The 19,546-nt window shown below is 40.6% G+C and overlaps 1 protein-coding gene across 4 annotated transcripts in view; it reads right to left on the reverse strand.

Moving 5' to 3' along the window:
• The window catches only part of astn1 (astrotactin 1), a 435,006-nt gene extending 425,386 nt beyond the window's left edge, over positions 1–9,620 (reverse strand). For all 4 annotated transcript variants that reach the window (XM_028593761.1, XM_028593760.1, XM_028593759.1 and 1 more), the window contains exon 1: positions 9,210–9,620. In XM_028593761.1, the coding sequence (XP_028449562.1) occupies positions 9,210–9,516 (307 nt within the window). In that variant the 5' untranslated portion in view covers positions 9,517–9,620. The remainder of the gene's footprint in view (positions 1–9,209) is intronic.
• Positions 9,621–19,546: the final 9,926 nt, after the last annotated feature.

Consider the following 19,546-nt stretch of genomic DNA (forward strand, 5'->3'; position numbering starts at 1 on the left):
CTAAGCCGAATGAATGTAAAATCAACGTGAGCATCAGAACTAACAAAAGACTTTTGATCCGCTCTAATGGTTGTAGTTGGTCCCCAGTAGAATTCTTTAGCAAGTTTTGTCTTTAAGCTTTTCGAGTGTCATTTTTTAGTATGTGCTCTAGCTTTTCCAACATTTTAGACAGATATGGTAGTAATAATAATGGTCCAAAATGATGTGAAATTGCATTTTTTCTTTTTTTTTTAATTGAAATACTTTCTTCAGGGATGACCCCTAAACCCTCCGCAAAATATGTGCACCCAAGTCTTCCACAAGCCTAGGGAAAACACTGCAGGTATTATAGATTCTATTGTGGTAAATCAAGGCACATACTCAGATCTGTTGGAAGCATGTTGGGCATAACCAGCAGATTGTTGGTAAGTTTTGGACAAGATGAAGTGCTGTGGTGAAGCACAAAGGAAGGTTTCATTATGCCACCCGAATTGCTGGATAAGGATATAGACTGGGAACTGGAACCTGAGGGAGTTTATGGACAAAAAGAGGGCGGAGAAACTCAGAATGTTGTGAAGGTCTTTCGTGGAGTTGTGTATTCCACCTCAACAATGAATCCATAGGAAGTAAACATCCAGGCTTATATATTCATACGTCGGTGATGATTTAGGAAACCCGTGGGGAAAAGCTTTGCTAAATTTCAGCCAAGAAGTTTTCATTTTGCAAGAGCACACTTCTGAATGAGCAGCACTATTCTTTATGTACGCTGACATTGGAAATGACAAAAGAAAATATATTGAAAGATTTACTTAATTTTTGACTGTAGTGTGGACGGACACAATGTCCTACAATGTAACACAGGTCAAGAGAAACATAATAGCTAGTCAGTGGGGCTGTAACGTCACATTACGCTGGGTCACGGTATGGTGCACACAGAATACACCGTATGCAGAGTCCATCCATCCATCTTCGTCTGCTTATCCGGGGTCGGGTCGTGGGGGGGAGCAGCTCCAGCAGGAGAACCCAAACTTCCCTTACCTGAGCCACATTAACCAGCTCTGACTGGGGGATCCCGAGGCGTTCCCAGGCCAGGTTGGAGATATAATCCCTCCACCTAGTCCTGGGTCTTCCCCGAGGCCTCCTCCCAGCTGGACGTGCCTGGAACACCTCCCTAGGGAGGCGCCCAGGGGGCATCCTTACCAGATGCCCGAACCACCTCAACTGGCTCCTTTCGACTCCGAGCTCCTCCTGTATGCAGACTGAGGCACGTAATGTGGAGCTGTAATGTTTAAATATATACAAACTGAAATGTTCCCCTAATGCAGAAGTTGTAACTTGGATTATTCTCTTTATTTTCAATTTCATTGCAAAAAAGGTGCTTTTCAGTTTTGTAGTTTTGGCTTTTAGGAAAAGGGTTTCTTCAAATGTTTCCTGTTTTTATAATGAAAATTGTTTACCAAAGTTGCCAGTGGGCCAAATGCTATCTTAGTCCCTGTGACGGTTGTGTCTGTCTTTGACACTTTTCAAAATAAATGAAAAGAGAAGTGTCCTCATAGATTTAGGTTTTAACAGAAACGCAACGAACTGTGACTTTTGTGTACTGTTACACCGCTACTATTTAGGAATTGTTGGGTAGAGCTGCCTGAGAAAAGCCAAAAAATGAAGCCATGAATCAGTTTTGGTTTCAAAATTTGCATGTGGCAGAATAATTCTAAAGCCTAATTAGTTTCCTGTTAGCACAGTCATTTTAATATACTACATGTTTATAGCATAGCATTTGGGTATAGTATGGAAATGGGACACAGGTAACTCCACAAGTGGGTGACATATGCCGTTAACAATCCCTGCACACTTTCACATTATTGTCCTACTCACATAAACGTCGTATTTTTGATGTGCATATAAATGTGTCTCCTACTTAAGGAATGTATGCCAACATTACAGAGGCAATACTAACAAACAAAGATTTATGTGAAGACTCTGGAAGGAACTGCACCCACTATTGCGACAACATGAAAACCCCAAAAAAACACCACTGTTCGCCTAAAATGACAACTAGAAATCACTTGCTGTCAACACTGTTAAAAGCAACTTCAAACAAACAAAGCCTGTGTACTGTGGCGCTATTACATTAGTCACAGAGAGTAGGATAAAAAGGCTGGAAACACCTGAAGCAGCAGTTTATTCATGAGCCAGCTAATTAGCACTTTTAATGACCGGCCTAAAAGTCACTGCCTTTCAACTACCAACTGTTAAAATTCTCAACGAGCAACCCTTAATGAGTGGACGTTACAGAATGTGCTGACCTGTTAGTGATATGCTGTAATGAACTTTTGTGCTTTATGGTCATGTGAAAAGCAGAAAAGTTCTGAAAAGTTAAATTAACATTAAGGTGAAAGAACTTTGAAACTTCAGGTCCGATCTTCCCTTTGCATACTAAGCTTTCGGCGGTTCTGATTTAGAATTTAGATTGGAATTCGGAAAAGTGGATACATTAATAAATGATCCGTACAAATTAAAATCACTGACTTAATCCTCTGTTTTTATTTATTGCGTGAACACACAAAACAAAACAAGAGCTGCAGTCAGCAGAAAGATACAAAAGAGTGTTGACAGAAATGAAAACGTCTACAATTATACAAATTCATACTTTAATTTTTAGAGCCCTCGAGAGGTTAAACTATCCAGTAATCCACTGTGGAAAAAAGATGAAAGTAAAAGATGATCAAATTGGTGTTGAACTATTATTAAAAATCTTTATTTGATTTCGATTTTCTGACTGTAGTGCAATTTACACAAGGCCAAAGATGGTCTCTTGAGGAAAGAAGCACCACTCTATTATTTTCATATTTAAAAAGGATAGAGAGGGGACTTTGTTTAAAGGACAATTCCGGTGCAAAATGAACCTAGGGGTTAATAACATATGTGTACCGAGTCAAACGTTCTCTGGGATATGTTTTCATGCTAATTGAATGTGTCTCTAGCTTTAAACAAGTTAACGCAAACCGGTGGTTAGCTGCTAACGCTAGCTTTCAGGGCAGATGGTAAATCGCTATTTTATACCATTAACAAGGCTCAAAATAGAACCACACTTCAACGGTAGCATAATGAGGGTCCCTACATTTAAACCGAAGCATTGAGAACTTTGTAAGTGTACAGACAATTTATTAAAAAGATAGATTATAAAGACAGTAGCATTCATGTTTACATGAGGGCGCCATCTTGGAAAATGGTCATGAGCAGTCGAACGACGAACGCCGTGCAACCAGTAACCAGTAACATATCTATGTTATACATCGTCTGTACACTTACAAAGTTCTCAATGTTTCCGTTTACATGTAGAGACCTTCATTATGCTACCGTGGAAGTGTGGTGTTATTTTGAGCCTTGTTAGTGGTATAAAATAGCGATTTACCATCAGCCCCAAAATCTAGTGTTAGCAGCTAACCACCGGTTTGCAGTAGCTTGTTTAAAGGTCCCATGACATGGTGCTCTTTGGATGTTTTTATATAGACCTTAGTGGTCCCCTAATACTGTATCTGAAGTCTCTTTCCCGAAATTCAGCCTTGATGCAGAACTACAGCCACTAGAGCCAGTCCCACAATGAGCTTTCCTTAGGATATGCCATTTCTGTGTCTGAAGCTATTGAGGAGGAGAGAGGGAGGGGCAAGGTGGAGGATGGGGGTGTGGCCTTGACCAACTGCCACTTTTCTTGTTTGAAAGCCATGATGTCTCTCTCTCATGGGTTTGCCAAATTCTCTGGGCGGGCAAAGCAGAAAAAGGGGAGGTAACCTTGCTTGTTATGACCTCATAACAAGCTCGGTTTACACCTATCGCCATTTCTAGCCACTGGGGGACCATAGACAGGCTGGGGGAATGCATATTAATGTTAAAAAAACCTCATCAAGTGACATTTTCATGCCATGGGACCTTTAAAGCATTCAATTAGCATGAAAACAGATCCCAGAGAACGTTTGACTCGGTACACATATGTTACTGCATATTGTCTTTTAAGTGTTCAAAAAAAACACCAAAGCATGGTGGGTACATCTCGTGATTGGAAAAGGTAAAAACTTGTTGGAAATTTCCATCTCTATACTTTTAAGCATATATCTCAGTCTCAGAGAAATGAAAATGATGGCATTTTTTCAGTAGCTTCTGACATTTATAAACTGAATAGGCATATAATCTGCACAAAAACCCTATTTGCAGCCATATTCTGTTTGTCAGGATACATCTGTTCTAGTTGACAACGTCAGCACATTTCATTATTTGAGGATTATTCACATTGCAGGATTGACATTCTCACAGCATACCAACAATAAAAAAGGTCAAAACAACTTGCAGGTCTACTGTTCAAGAAACACGAGAAATATGAGTTTTCCCAAAGAGCACATTGCACTCAGGACCCAAAGGTGGCATGTACCGTAAGTACAAGCACCAGTGGAGTTTAAAGCCATTTGCATTGGCAACAATGTCAAACTTTCTATGGAAGGGATCTGAAATGTACCAGCCAAATTATTGTTCCAGAAAGCTGATTTGAATGGGCAGCAGTTAAGGGCTGACTACCTTCCAAGCCTGCGGCCCAGATGTGCAAATCACTGCCAGAGCAATTATTACCTCACCTCCTGCACAATTTATGGCACAACACCAAAAGGATAAATTCCTAATAACCTAGCCGGGCTTCTCTGACACTAACTAGTGGCTGCAGTCCTGCAGCTAAAAAATGTACTGTCAGTCAGAGAATCTCCTCTTCTCAAATCGCTTCTTAGATGCTTCACAGAGAAGCAATTTGGCGAGAAAACTGTGAGCCACTGTAAACGGTGGTAGAAATGTGGAATTTAACACACACACACACACACACACACACACATACACACACACACACACACACAACCAGATATATTTTTCAAAATATGTTACTTCAAAGAGGTTGACAGGGTAGGGAAATTAAAAGAATCTCAGCATGCCTCATTACAAGATTCCTTTTTTCTCTTCCCAAAATGAGGCACAGAGCTTTATGGTTCCGCCTTCCAACTAGAGCATTGAGACCCTCCCTTAAACATTTCTGATCTCTGTCTCTCTGAGGTCTTCAAACACACCAATAATTACTGGGGGTTAGCTGAGGATGATGTGTCCTGATGAGACATGGATGAAGACTGGGGACTCAGTGCTGCTGGTGAGCGGGGTACTGTGTGATAAGCTACACTACTGCATTAAGCTGTTTGAAGTGGTCAGGGTCTTAAGTCAAAACCCGCAAGTGTCTTTTATTTAAAGTGATTCTCAGTATTTTACTATCAAACATTCCTCGCCTGTAGGGGTTGGAAGGATGCTGAATTTCTGTCAGTTACAGAAGAAAGTATTAAAATGTCCACTTCGGGAGCAACTCCTAAAGCATCTACTTCTCCACTCGCCATACATATTCTCCATACTGTCTCTTCCAAACACTGATATTTTCTTCCCAAAATATGGCTGAATACACTTCTTTAACAGCAAGCAGTAAACAGTATATTTGAGTAGCGTATTCATGCAAATGTATACCAAACATATGGTTGGACAGTAAACACTCTATGGGTGGTTTGATACATGTTGCCACCTGTTACAAATGGAATGCAAACAAGAAAACAAAAGACAGTATATAAGTGCTGCTCCAACAACTATGTGCAAATGAAGGATCATTACAGCAGAGATGAAGCACTGTGAGCATACTATGGTTAACATTTTTTGTTTTTATCGACTGAAAGACTGACTGATTGTTGTAGAGTATCAGGAGCAATAAGCACTCCATTGGAAGGACTTTGTTGCCTTTCTCTGGTAATAGTCAGGTAATTACTCAGGTAATGCTTTCGACTTCCTTTGAACACAATAACATTAAAATTATTCTCTCATTTGCGGCTACTTCTTCAACAAGCACAATGCTTAATTGACAGCAATCCACAGCCTGACACACACAAAAAACAGCTAGTTTGTTTAGCCACAAAGTTATTTTGTTCGCAGGGCATACCAAACTGAAACAAGCCACAAACCACCCACAGTTAAGGTTGAATATGTGTACCTTTGCACCCCTTCTTAACAGGGTAGGTATTTAAAACTAATAGGGCTGTATCGGATTTGGCTCTTTAATACGACTATTTGACTTTTCATTTCTTTTCTTTTTTCATATAGACTATCAAGCAATGCTTTATTGAATTGCCAGATTTTTGCACAGGGTTCGGCCAAATAATCAGGGTGACGCTGATGTTCAATTCAAATAGTAAACTTACAGTGTTCACCTTCACCTTCAGCTCACCTAGTAGAGTATGTGCTCCATATACAGAGGCTCAGTCCTCGCCACAGCAGCCCCGGGTTCGATTCCGATCTGCGGCCCTTTGCTGCATTTAATTACCCCTGTCTCTCCCCTTTCATGCCTAAAAACTGTCCTGTCAAATAAAGGCTTTAAAAAATCTTAAATATAGTAAACAAGCCAAGTTAGCCCTCCAAGGTTATGCGAAAATGTGCAAAAGATTTTGCAGACACTAGATGTCAAACAAAAGCCAGAGACTATATCACATTCACTTACTGTGAGCTGTAGATTTACCACTTCTAAGCAGAAGGCAGAAGATAATGTTATCTCGGAGCCTGACCGGGCTCTTCCTCCGTGCAGCTGCCTCCATCTCACTCAGACTCTCCCTGGGCCTGGGTCCGAGGAGAGGAGTGCTCACTCTGCAGCTACTTCTGGGGACCGAAATGTCCCCAGAAGTACACTGGAATACCATTTCAATTCAACATTACATTTCTTAAATAGCCAGAGACTTGGCAACAACTTTGCCAAAACACAGATCTGTGCTGTATCCAATAAGTTCCTGAAACTTAAGGAACGTGTTGCCAGTTTACCTCCTGAAGCTGCGAGCAGATACAGCTCCAAAATCTAATCAGATCATCTGCTTTACTCTAAAGAAATAAGTTATTACTGCTGCTGAGTTAGCCTACACTATGGGCCCTATTTTAAGGATCTAAGCGCACGGTGTGAAGCGCCTGGCGCAGGTGCGTTTAGGGTGTGTACAAATCCACTTTTGCTAGTTTAACAGCAGAAATAAGGGTCTGTGTGTTTTGGGCGTAACATGCAATAAACCAATCAGAATGTCATCTCCCATTCCCTTTAAAAGCCAGGCGCGTTTGTACCTTGGCACATTGCTATTATGATGGCGAATTTGCTAAGCAGGAAGGAGAGATTTTCAGGAGAAGAAAGTGATCTGCTTGCGTGAAAGCGCGATCATATCATACTATTTCACATTTTAATATTTTATTTTTAATCTTTTGCACATTTGTGTGCTGCTGCGCATCCCTTTGTGTGTAACATGCCTAGTGTGCGTGTGCTGTGCATGAGCCTAGCACATTTTACTAATGCACTGTTAAAATAACAATTAAATGCTGCGTTATTGACTTTAGACCAGGTTTTTGTTGGCCATTTTCCGCTGCCTCAAGATAGCAATACGCCAAGAATGCACCTGAACACACCTCACTGTAAGACCAGCACGCCCATGGGCGCACAGATGGTCGCAGGTGCATTTGCAATTTAAACAACGTGGGCGCTGGGCGGGAAATTGACAACTGCGTCGGTCTTAAACTAGCAAAGAGACTCGCCTCGGGCTTTGCGCTGTGCCGTGCCGGGTGCAAGATAGGGCCCTGTGTGTTTACAGTAAGACACACAGATGCTAGTACCTGGCATAATGTCCCACGCACCATGTAAACTGGTGAATGGACATACAAATATGCTGAGAAGAACCATGTTCAACATTAATCAGAACAAGACTATGGCAGACTCATACAGCCATGGAGAGGGATAGTGTGAGGCGGGGACAACGGCAGCTAGAAAGAGTTTAGTACTTACACAAACAGCGTTCAGCAGGTATCTTACCACAGTGCTGCTGAAAGACTGGTTTAAATGTAATTACTGCTTGTTATCAGCCACACAATGTTAACATACAGTGTGTGGCTGTAGATATATATATATATATATATATATATATATATATATATATATATATATACACACACACACACACACACACACACACACAGGTGAACTCAATTTTCCATGTAAAATGCTTGTAGGAAAAGGCAATTCAAACAGGCAACTGCTTTGAGAAGTGACAACAAAGATACATGGACAGATGAAACAGCTGAGTAGATCTAACAGCCAACAGGAAGTGCTTTTTAACTGCTTTCCTTGTTGATTGTTGACTTGGGCCAATAGAACACTAAATACTTGTACAATCAGGCCCAGAGCCAACACTAAATCCTCACACAAACAACCAAAGGCACACAGTTAACACAACTGGGTGTATAGATGTTATATCGCAAACCACACAAAGCCACGCAGTGTGCCTCACTGCTCGTCGTAGCAGAGGGAGATCCTCACGGCAGCAGCCCCAACAGCAGCAGCAGCAGCAGGGGCGATTCAGCACCATGGACAGCGGCCAGCTAACTTCCACAAAGCAAACTTTTTTTTCCGCTTTCTGCCAAACTCCCTGTTATTCAAACATAGCTTAATGTCCAGTTAAAATGGACCTGGTTTGGTCTAAACTTTGATAAAGTTCGGTTTTCTAAAGCCTAAAAACTAACATGAGAGAGTGAACTGTATTGTTTTCATCAATTCTAAAACATACAAGACATAGGCAGCACAAAGTGACCACGTAACAACAATAACAAGATAAGCGTTAAGAGTTGTACTGAAGTGAAAGTAGTTTGGCTGCATGCTAGTTTGTTTAACTAGCAAGTAGTTCCCTACACATGTAGCTAACCGAGCCACGTGTGTAAGCTAACATTAGGGAGAATATACAAGGCATGAGAGGGACGCTTCTCTTACAAATGTATTGCTGGCTATACTTAAATGTGAAAAAAACTACAATTTTGTTAGCATTATGATGCTATGCGGCCTATTATTTGCAACAAGAAGTGCTAAGTGTTGATTTAGCTCACCATAGTCTTGTCAATAACAGGCGCTAAACTAATTATCAACCATTGACTGACTATGACGTAGGCTATAAACGCAGCTAATGGCGTTAGTCATTTATTCTGGTTGTTATATAGCCTGATAATGTGTTTAAAGCAATGAAAACATAGTATGGTGCCAGGCCTAAGCTAAAGATGTTCCGGTGTAATGATAAAAAAGAGTGAGTGGGGGGGTCGTAATCTGCTCAATTAGCGGTTAATGAACCGCGGAGACCGTCGGTGTTTTAAAAACTCACCTAAGACGAAAAAAGGGAGCTCGGTGTTTTCCAGGTCGTCCACCACCACGACGTCTCCGGGAAAATCGTTTCGAACGGAGAACAGCAGCTTGGGCTCGGAGGCCGACGGACTGTGCATGATGTTGAGGTCGTTTTCCCTCAAAAACGGCAAAGCCGACACGGTGACGCTCTTCATCTTACACTCGGTGTCCTGGCTCTGGTCCTCGTCGCCATTTAGACATTGGACACGAGGCGTTAGGACGACCAGGAGGACCCACGCGAGCCCCAGCAGCAGCAGCGGTCTCAGCCCCATGTTGATGCTCGCCATCTCCGTCGCTCCGTTTCCTCTCCCCCTTCTCGCGGTTTCTCTAGCAGGCTGCTTTCGGTCCCTCAGCCGGCGGATGAGAGAGAGCGCAGCAGTGATAGGCTACATCGGCGGGCTCTCACAGTGTGGCAATCAAACGCACCTCGTTTCTCACATATGATCAATCACAGTGGTTGTTGTGCGTTTTATTGCTGTTGACCCCTTTCCTGTAATACATCGATAAGCTGTCTAAATTGCTGTAATGGATGAGCATAGATTGCCAACAGGACATGCACCCAGAATGCCCTGTGGGTCCCGTCACCAAAAGTATCAGTATTTCTAATTTAATTGTACATATGCCCCCCTCGTGCACATGGCATATCATCTCCAAGCGACACCACTGAGCATATTTAGTAGTTGCCCTGACCTCTGTGATTAGGTGGACACTCGACTGGGTGCATGCATAATAGTCTACTTGATGGGGTAGATGCACAAGCTGAATGTGAAAACTCCCAGTCAGTGTCTGTAGTGCCACCACAACAGATAGAAAGGGCTCAAGATCATTTTGAATTGGCACTGGGAAAGTTTAAAGCGAATGTTGAAGAAAGAACTGTAAGCTAGAGTCCATGCAACAACAAAAAAAAGATTTTATTTATTTTAAATTAATGATGCTTAAACGTAATCTCCACAATGTTTAACAAAAGCCATTTAAAACCAAAGAAAAAGCAATCAGCAGCTATGTATCACAGCAAGCTGCCACCAGTATTCTGTACACCATTATGTGTAGCCTATCTACTGCAACTACAACCTTTCATCTGCTCAGGTAAGCATACTGTAGGCTGAGTTAGACAAACCAAGCTGGGAAAAAATAAACAATTCAAAAATACATTCATTTGACATTGCTTTGTTACTTCTGTGTTGACAACCTTAATTTGTCTATGTGCACGTGCAGTTACTTTAACCTCATTTACATTAACATTTACAGCAGAGCGGTTTTACCCATCCTTACACAACTTTGCAGTGTTTTCACTATCGCTGATTGAACATATGATCTGAATAACAACAAGAACAACAATGACCATACATACTGTGCCTCACTGCAGGTCAATATGGAGCACATATTTAAAAAAAACACATTTTGAGCAAGCTGGTCATTAACTGCAACACTGAAATGACTGATTTGACACAAAAACGTATTAGGATATGAGAGTTAGCTTTGGAGCTAACTAGCTACTTATAAACATGAACTTACTTAATTATATGAGGTCAATCATGAGAGGAATTCATCTCTCAAACATTCAGTGAAGTGATCTAATAAACAATTTAATTCGTATTCAAGTTCTTTCTCCATCTTTCTTCGTTAAATGAAATGATTGGCCATATCCGCTAATTTGCATCAAACACCTTCCATTCCGACTGCAGGCGAGATAGCGTGTGTATTCCCCCTAATGCCGGTTTGTTTACATGCGATACATACCTAGGAACCTTTTGCATGCACTGGTTTCTCGTAGGACCGGTCGGAGTGGGAGATACATCCGGTTCACGGAAGCGAAATTAACCCTAACCCTACCCCTACACCTAATCCTACCCCTAAACCTAACCCTACCCCTAACCCTAAAGAAACTACTGTCAATGTTAGGGAGTAGGAGAGTGTTTTCTTTCTTGCCGTTGTCAAGATCCATGTATTTGTCATTTATAGTTTAGAAGTTCTAACAACTTTGTGACATGAATGAAATCTACTATGTGTTTTATTAATTTTACCATTTTGTAAAGAATTTTACCATAATGCCTGTTGTCGCTAATTTGCATCATACCTAAATTTATATCTATTCCATATACTATAGACAAATTAACAATCTCAACTTAATTTACCATCAGCTTGGAGCCAGAAACACACATAATATTTTGTTTATATAATTGTGAATAAATTCAGGCGTCAAGGGGTTAAGTCAACACTGTTCTGCTACACTATATACACTTGTGTTCTATCAATGACAAACGTCAATGGTTTTAAAGTCCCAGCACAAACAGATTATTTTTTTCTGTTATTCTGTTTGATTCGATTTTAGATTAGATTAGACTTCCACTCAGGTTTGAGGGAGGGGGAGGTCACGTCACTCTGTAATAATACTGATAAAAACAGGGCAGTGAGGGAGATGTTGAGCTGTCTTAGCCTTACTTTTGGTTAACATTAAATATCTTTTGAATTACTTTTCGTTGTAAAAGTATTTTGAGTTGTTCCAACTTTCCTCACTCTCCTCACAGGGTACGTTTACATGCACACCAATATTCCACTATTATTCTGAATATGAACATATTGCGAATTTGATACAGGTCATGTAACAGCATATTCTGGTTGGATATTCCGAATAAGGGTTTTTGGATATGCACAAACATCGCTTGGCACGGACTCTGCATTAAATACGTTTTGTTACAGATTCAGCCTTAGTTATGCACACCAGAAGAGTCTTTTGAGTTGAGAGAAATATGTTGCTCTCCTCCAGGATAAAAGAGAAGTGTAGAATGTAATAAACATTGTAGCAGCAGATCGCACTGAGGAATGTGAGCAAGACATGACAAGATTGGCTCCGTTGACGATATGCCATTTTCTTATTTTCAGAAATAAACAGAAACAGAAACTACTAAAGTAAGGGGCCATGCATCGACACTGTCAGAATTTGTAGTCATAATCAGGATTGACGGTATGGAATATGCAATCATCTACTCTGTATTAAGAAGAGCTGCATGGGATTGCTGTGGATGAAGTCAAGTCACAAACTGTTATTGCTGGATATAAAGCTGAGCATTGTAACACTGTTTACTGCCCAACGTAGTGGCTCCGTGTCCCTGTTATGTCTTATGTTCTGATTGGTTTGAACATTTAAATGCCTGGCAGTAACACCCACAGCTAAAATCATGCAATGTACATGTGATGTCATGACCAAAATGGAATGAGCCTCTGTCTGTATGTCTGTCATTCCTTCAATTTTCTAGACAACCGTTCATTCCATCAACTTCACACCTGGCTTGTGTATTGCTGAGAACCCAAGAAAGTGCATGTTGAGATCTACGGGACATACTTATTAGTAGTGCATGATGTATGCCTACACACTGTGTAGTGTATTGAGACGGGAACTTTATTAACTGTTACACCACCAAATGGCATGCTGGGTAGGCCTACAGCTCGCTCTCCATTGCTCGTGTATGCAAGAACAGATGAGACCAGAGATGCCATGGCATGGCATGGTGTATTGCTCAGGACCCAAGGAAGTGCAGTGTCCAGTGTGAAGTTGTTTGGATGAGCGGTTCTCGAGAAAGCTGCAAGCAGCAATACCAGAGGCCAAACTTATTCCGAACAGGCACATTTAAAAAGGGGCCCTGCACTAGTCTACAGAAAGATGTTAACTTCTTTGCTTCTGATGTACCCTTCCAGTCAGCTTTCATTTTGTAAATGCTTATCATGATCTTAAAGTTTTGCTTTATACACCCAGACATGGCAATGAATCCTATGGTCAAATATGTTCAGCCAATCATCTGAGAAAAAACTAAATAAGCGTACTGTAATCTAGTCTACAAAGTCAAGTAGAAAAATTAAGATTTAAAAGGGAACTACCGTTTTTTTTCAACCTGGACCCTATTTTCCTATGTTTTTGTGTCTAAGTGACTGATGGGAACAACAATCTTTGAAATTGGTCCAGTATTAAGTGTGATTGCTGGAGTTGACAGCGGCGAAACAAGCTACATTGTAAGTTAATAGGGCAATTGTCCAGCTTGTATTTACCTTCACAAAAGTGCTCAGTTTGCCATTGACAGGCTCAGATTAATATTCTAAGTGTCTGACAACATTATGGAAAGGATTACTAAGGAAGTTGACTTTCTGTTAAAGAATAAGATCATTAACATAAAAACATCCGTGAAATTGCGTTCGCTAAACCCACCAGACTCCATGTAAATAAACAGTAATTTTAGCATTGTAAAATACACTTCATTCAAAGTTGACAGAAACTAAATAAAACTATTGAAAGCTGTTTTGGGGTTGTCTTTCCACTTTTCCAACCATCACAACTCTAGTTTTGGTTGAAATAAACACATAGTTTACCAATTTACATGTGAAAATATGTTGGCTCTATACACGCTAAAAGTATTGCTTTTTTAAATGGAGTCTGGTGGGTTTAGTGCTTGCGACTTCAGAGCTGTTTCTGGTTAAAAAGAAAGGTCTCAAAGAGGTTTTAAAGGTTTATCTCTGAAGGGATCCTTTCCATAATGTCAGACACTTAGAATATTAATCTGAGCCTGTCAGTGGCAAAACGAGCACTTTTGTGAAGGTAAATACAAGCTGGATAATTTTAGCTTGTTTCACTGACAACAACTGCAGTAATCTTGCTTAGTACTGGACTATTGTCAAAGATTGTTGTTCCCATCAGTCACTTTGACACAAAAACATAGGAAAATAGGGTTGAAAAAAACAGTTGTTACCCTTTAAGGACAAAATTCCCCTCATTTGGATATTTATTTATTTTGGACCAAAATAAATATTAAAATTGTGGATAACCTTGTTTGTAAGCTTTCCAATGATCAGGAAAAACCATACTGTTATTTTTATTTTTGAATAAGATATGTTTTCTTAGGTAGGGAGGGCTTCCAATATGGGTCATCTTTGAGGTCTCCTGTCTTCTGAATGGTTGGTCATTTTACTTAATCAAACCATGTTCTAACACTCATATCATGTAGAAAAAACATTTGTTCTGACGGAATGCCCCGCATATTAAGTCACAAAACAGTAAACCAGTAAGAATTGGACAGAGTGATATTTTTGACCTGATGGCGGTGCTATATGCAATCACAAAAGTCATTATAATTCATCCTGAAGGAAACATTATTGTCTGTACAAAATAAAATAGCAATCCATCTGGACCAATTCATAGAGCTATTTGCCATTTTATCAAGAATTAGGCTAAAACACCACGCAGAGCTGAAGGGAACCGCAGAGTTGGTTCATAATTGTCCTTGGGTTTAGTGACAATGAGCAACCTCTTTTCCATTACACATACTCATTTAATCATTGTAAATATAAACATATTGATTGGTGCAGCATTAAGAACTTTGGTCGAACTGCATTTTCAAGGTAGCAAATAAAAACTGCTTGTATGTTGACTTGACTTCAATTTTTTTACAATGCATTTTTTTTTACAATGACAAGAACAAAAAGGCAGACAACAAATAAATACAGAGCAGAACTCCATTGAAATTACATTGGGACTAAAATGTGCTGAGGGCTTTCAGACTCTAAATCCCTTGACTGTTTTGTTGACCAGACGATTGCCATTTGGATTTGGATGCAAAGCCGTAGGAAAAGAAGATTGTGTTTTCTGTGTCACCACTGTCCATGCATTTAATATTTAAGCAGCTCTGGGGTCTCCTATTAACCGCCATTTCTCTCTCTCTTTCTGTCCTCATCGATCAGAAACGGTTTTAAAGTCCGAAATAGGCCAATGTTTGAGATCCAAGCTAAAAAAAAAGAAAAAGGAGCAAGCAGGGAAGTGGATTGGGCTCGGTCGCCAGCAGTGAAATATTAAAAAAGTAACAGTGATTGAAGAGAACAAGTGGGGCAAACAGTGCCCAGACTATCACACATGTATTATTGATGGTGGACTTGTGGTTCCTAAAGACACTGGTAAAGGAACAGTCATAAGTATTCAAATAAGATCAAGTGTACTTATAAAGTTTTTGCTTCTGAATGTGCTTGCCCTTTTAAACTTCCAGACTTCTCTGCTGTTGGACAGTCTAGAAGAAATAAGTGGCAGCAAATAAAAGTACAGAGTGAGACTTTTCTAGAACATTGCTTTAAGGCCTCAGAGAAACTTTTAAATGATCATTTGGAAGATTTCAACACAGCTGTGTCAGCATCAACTGAAATATTTATTTATAATGTTTTATTATATATTTATAATGTTTATTTATAATATATATATATATATATATATATATATATATATATATATATATATATACACACACACACACACACACACACACACACACACTACTACAAGTACTGCTCCTGTATCTTGATAGAGCTTATTCCTCTGTGCCACTGAGTGCTCTGTGGAGGAGGGTCTGGCTAGTCCACACAGCATTCCGGTATGGGAGAAAAACGTGCTCTGGTTTGTTGGCATTTCTTTAAACAAATCACAATTGTCTTGGGCAGTGCTAAGCCCCGGACGGAGCAATGGCGCTTCTGCAAAACAGCCTCGAGATGGACCTTGTTTTGGTGGAACATGTTTAAGTTCAAAAGTTGTTTTAGTCGTATACAGAAAACTCAGATTGGACAGATAGTCTAGCTATCTGTCTGGATTTACCCTGCAGAGATCTGAGGAGCAGTTAACCATAGTCCTCAGAAATCCATCTGAGTTTAAAATTCCAACACAAAGGAAGCGGAAGGTAACAGACATCCGTCCGAAAAGAGGGACATCTGGCGGGATTTCCATCGGCACCTGAACAATCCCGGAAGTGGAACATCGTCGATATAGACTAGGCTGTTCCTAATCAGAACAGGTTGACTCATTCTGGGCCATACTCTGGTTTTATCTGTCCTTAGTGTGAACAAATGGGCTTGGGACAGAATGGGTAGCAAAGTCGGAAAGCATTGAGAAAGGGGGTAATGCATTATTGGTTTTGGTCTTTTTGTGGAATTTCTTGACAGCCAGAAAAATACAGAATAATGCCAGCCTTACCCTTTATTTATAAAAAGCAGTAAGGTGGCTTTGCTTTTGGCCAAACGTTCCTTCAACCACAGGGATCAGGTTAAAGCCCCGGTGTCGCCAAGCACCTACACCTCTGCAGTGTCCTTGAATCTTAACCTGCACTGTTCTGCACTTTACAGGGACCTGTGAGCTCTCTGTCAGATTACAAGCTGCAGAGAATTTCCCTGTAGAGATCCCTAAAATATCCTATTCTTTACCTCCAAGGTATTTAGCACTAATTTAGTTGTAAGACTGCATTTAAAAACTCACCTAATTCAGCGAGAATGGTTGGAACATCAACTCTGGCTGTGGAATTGGAGGAGTGTCTCCTCAATGTATTATACTGTGACAAACAAAGACAATGAGTGAGCAGCTTGACTCTAGTCGGGATTATGCAGAGTCCCAGTGTGTATTGTGATTAAAAAGGAGAGAGGAAAGGACTTGAAGAGAGAATGACAAAATAGGTTTCTGTGAAGGTGTGTGTGCGCAGAGAGACCAGAGAATGAATGCGTGCAGAGATTGTGAGACAGTGTGCACATGTGAAAGTGATTGCAAGCGAGGCAGAGATGAAATTCCGATAGATTTGCTCGCATGAGTTCTGGGACACTGCTGATAATCAAAAGCGGTGAAAAAGGGTGGATGGGGGGAGTAGGGAGAGTAGAGAGGGGGGAGGCGGGGGGGAAGAAAGACAGACAGTGAAAGTTGAGAGACACAGAGAGAGAGAGAGAAATAGATGGAGGGGAAGAGGAGAGCACATACATCAGGGGCTGTGACTAGCAGGTGCAGCGATGGCGGGGAGAGCAGGCCGAGGGCCTGATCAAGAGAAAGATCTCACTGTTTAATCTTGAGACTCTTCCCGTTGCCAAACTAGCAAGGCTTTGGCCCGCTGTATGGCTTGTTCTGTGATCAGGAGCAAACAGATTCATCTATTCAGCTCCCTTGCCCCTCAGCCCCTGCGTGGGCTGCAAAGTTGATTACAGCCTAGAAAAGGCCTTTGTCAGCTCCAATAACTGGTTCAAATAATCCCACAGCGATTACAGCCTTCTCAAATGCTCAGCGCATGATGTAAACGTGCCTCTGCAGACAAACTGGTCCAGATTCCCACTGCTGGAGGATTGATGCTACGTTTACACGTGGCCGGCTATTTTCATAAACGGACATTTCCACTCCGCTTTCAAAAATAACATTGTGCACAGCTGTCAGTTTTCAGAAAAGTGTTGGTTTACTGCCGTCAAGAGCATGCCAAACCTGTAGGTGGCAGCGTAACGAGAAGCTCAAGCCCACGTTAGCAAGAATCAGAATCCTGAAAAATAGCAACAACAGCAACGAATGACTTCCTCTCTCTTCTCTTCCTCGCTTCCTCGGCTGCCTAAACCTCCGTTTGTCTCAGTTTACATGCAAACGTGCAAACAAAGTTTTCCAAAATCTCCACTCTGGCCGGAGTTTTTAGAAAGAATCGTTTTCAGAGGCAAATTCTCCGTTTGCGTGTAAACGAAGGGCGCAAACGAAGGGAAATGTCTGTTTTTCAAAATAACCATGTACGTGTAAATAGGGCATGAAATGGCTGAAACTGTTGGTTACATGATCCTGTGCATGCCATACAGTGTAAATCTGTTAAAAATAATACACAATTTCATCACAGAAATCTAAAGCTTACCTATGGCTTTAAAACACAACACAGTTTACTCCAATTTCTCCAATCCTCAGCAGTAATCTGTACTTCTACTGTAGTTGCAGTAGTGGCAGTTAACTGTAATCAGATGCAATGTCTCAAAGTTGTCTTTATCATAAAAACTGTTAGAGATGTTGGCTGTTACAAATGGCAAATTGTATGACTCTCACTGAGATAAAATGCAATCTTCTCCAGTCTTCTGAATGGGAAAAAAAACATGGTTTAGTGTGCAGTATCTTTATTTCTATGTGGCAGGAATTTGTTTGATCATATCTGGATAACAGTGCACCTATTACTTCCTCCGAAACTATGTTGTGTTCATCAATAGAAGGACAAATGGTTACATAAACTGTCAACCAACAGCGACAATTGTGTGTGGTTCACCCGCAAAATATCCCTTCGACAGAAACAAACGGGCAGCTCTGCTTGCATTGTTCACTGCTGGATTACAATCATTGATTCATTAATGTGTTCATCACTTTAATGTTGAAGCTTGTGAAGGTTGGGCTAATCTTAAAAACTGTATCTGCTGGTTGGCTTGTGAATTCCCCCCCCTCTCCCCCCCCCAGGAAGTTTCATCTAACCTAAAATAATACACCATGATTTATTTATTTGATTATATTTCATAGTATAAATTCAGTATTAATCTGAATCTGTGAGGTGAGGTGAGAAATGCAGTGGAGTAGAAGTCTAAAGTAGCAGAAAATTGAAAATACTCAAGTACCTCAAAATTGTACTTAAGTACAGTACTTGAAAAGTGACTTTCCACCACTGAATAAGGAGATAGTCAATAGCCAAAATGGCTATATGTCTATAAAGCAAGTGCATAAATGAATAGTCTGAAAACAATTTTGTCCATGCATGGAGAAAATAAGACCAAAATAAAACTGCCAGCTTTTTTTCTTCTTCTTGACAGTGAACCAGAGCTTTGTGATGTAGGAATTAGCCTTAAGTCAGCAGATCTTTCAAAATTAGGTTTGAATGTGACATTGCAGATGAGTAAGTTATTGCTGCACTCTGCAGTTTTGGAAAAGCACTGAATCAGTGGAGACACAGGCCTGGATCTGCTAAAAAAATGTAGGCTTTGTGTTAGACTAAATGGACATCTCTGATCAACAGCACTAACAGGGACAGACAAGCATTGTGCGCATCCTAAACATGAAAGGCACCATTCACACATTATCCTAATGTTAAGTAGGGCGGCGGTCGACTTTACAAACAAAAGCTTACTTACGTGTGATTTACCATCTCCGAAAACCTGCTCTTGGTTTAACAGTTTATTTTAGTCATATGCAGTGTCAGCTAATCACTGTTAACTCAACTTCCCCAACCAACCAATGCCTGCAGAGTGAGCAATTGCCATGGTAACCAGAGACTGGTTGACTTGAGAAATTACCATAAGAAACAGATACTGTGTAAACCCCTGGCTAGGGAAATATCTGGAGAGTGTTTCTTCACAATGAGACACTTGAAGAATTCCTGCAGAACAGCACTTGCAGCCTCAGCATCGCTGCTGCTATTTAAGGATTTAATAAATTTAAAAAAACACACGGGGACAATAAAGTATATCTTATCTTATTATGCAGGGTCAATCCAGACAGCTAGCTAGACTATCTGTCTTGTGTTACTAACTGTCAGT

This window comes from Perca flavescens, chromosome 12, assembly GCF_004354835.1.
Source record: "Perca flavescens isolate YP-PL-M2 chromosome 12, PFLA_1.0, whole genome shotgun sequence".
NCBI lineage: Eukaryota > Metazoa > Chordata > Actinopteri > Perciformes > Percidae > Perca > Perca flavescens.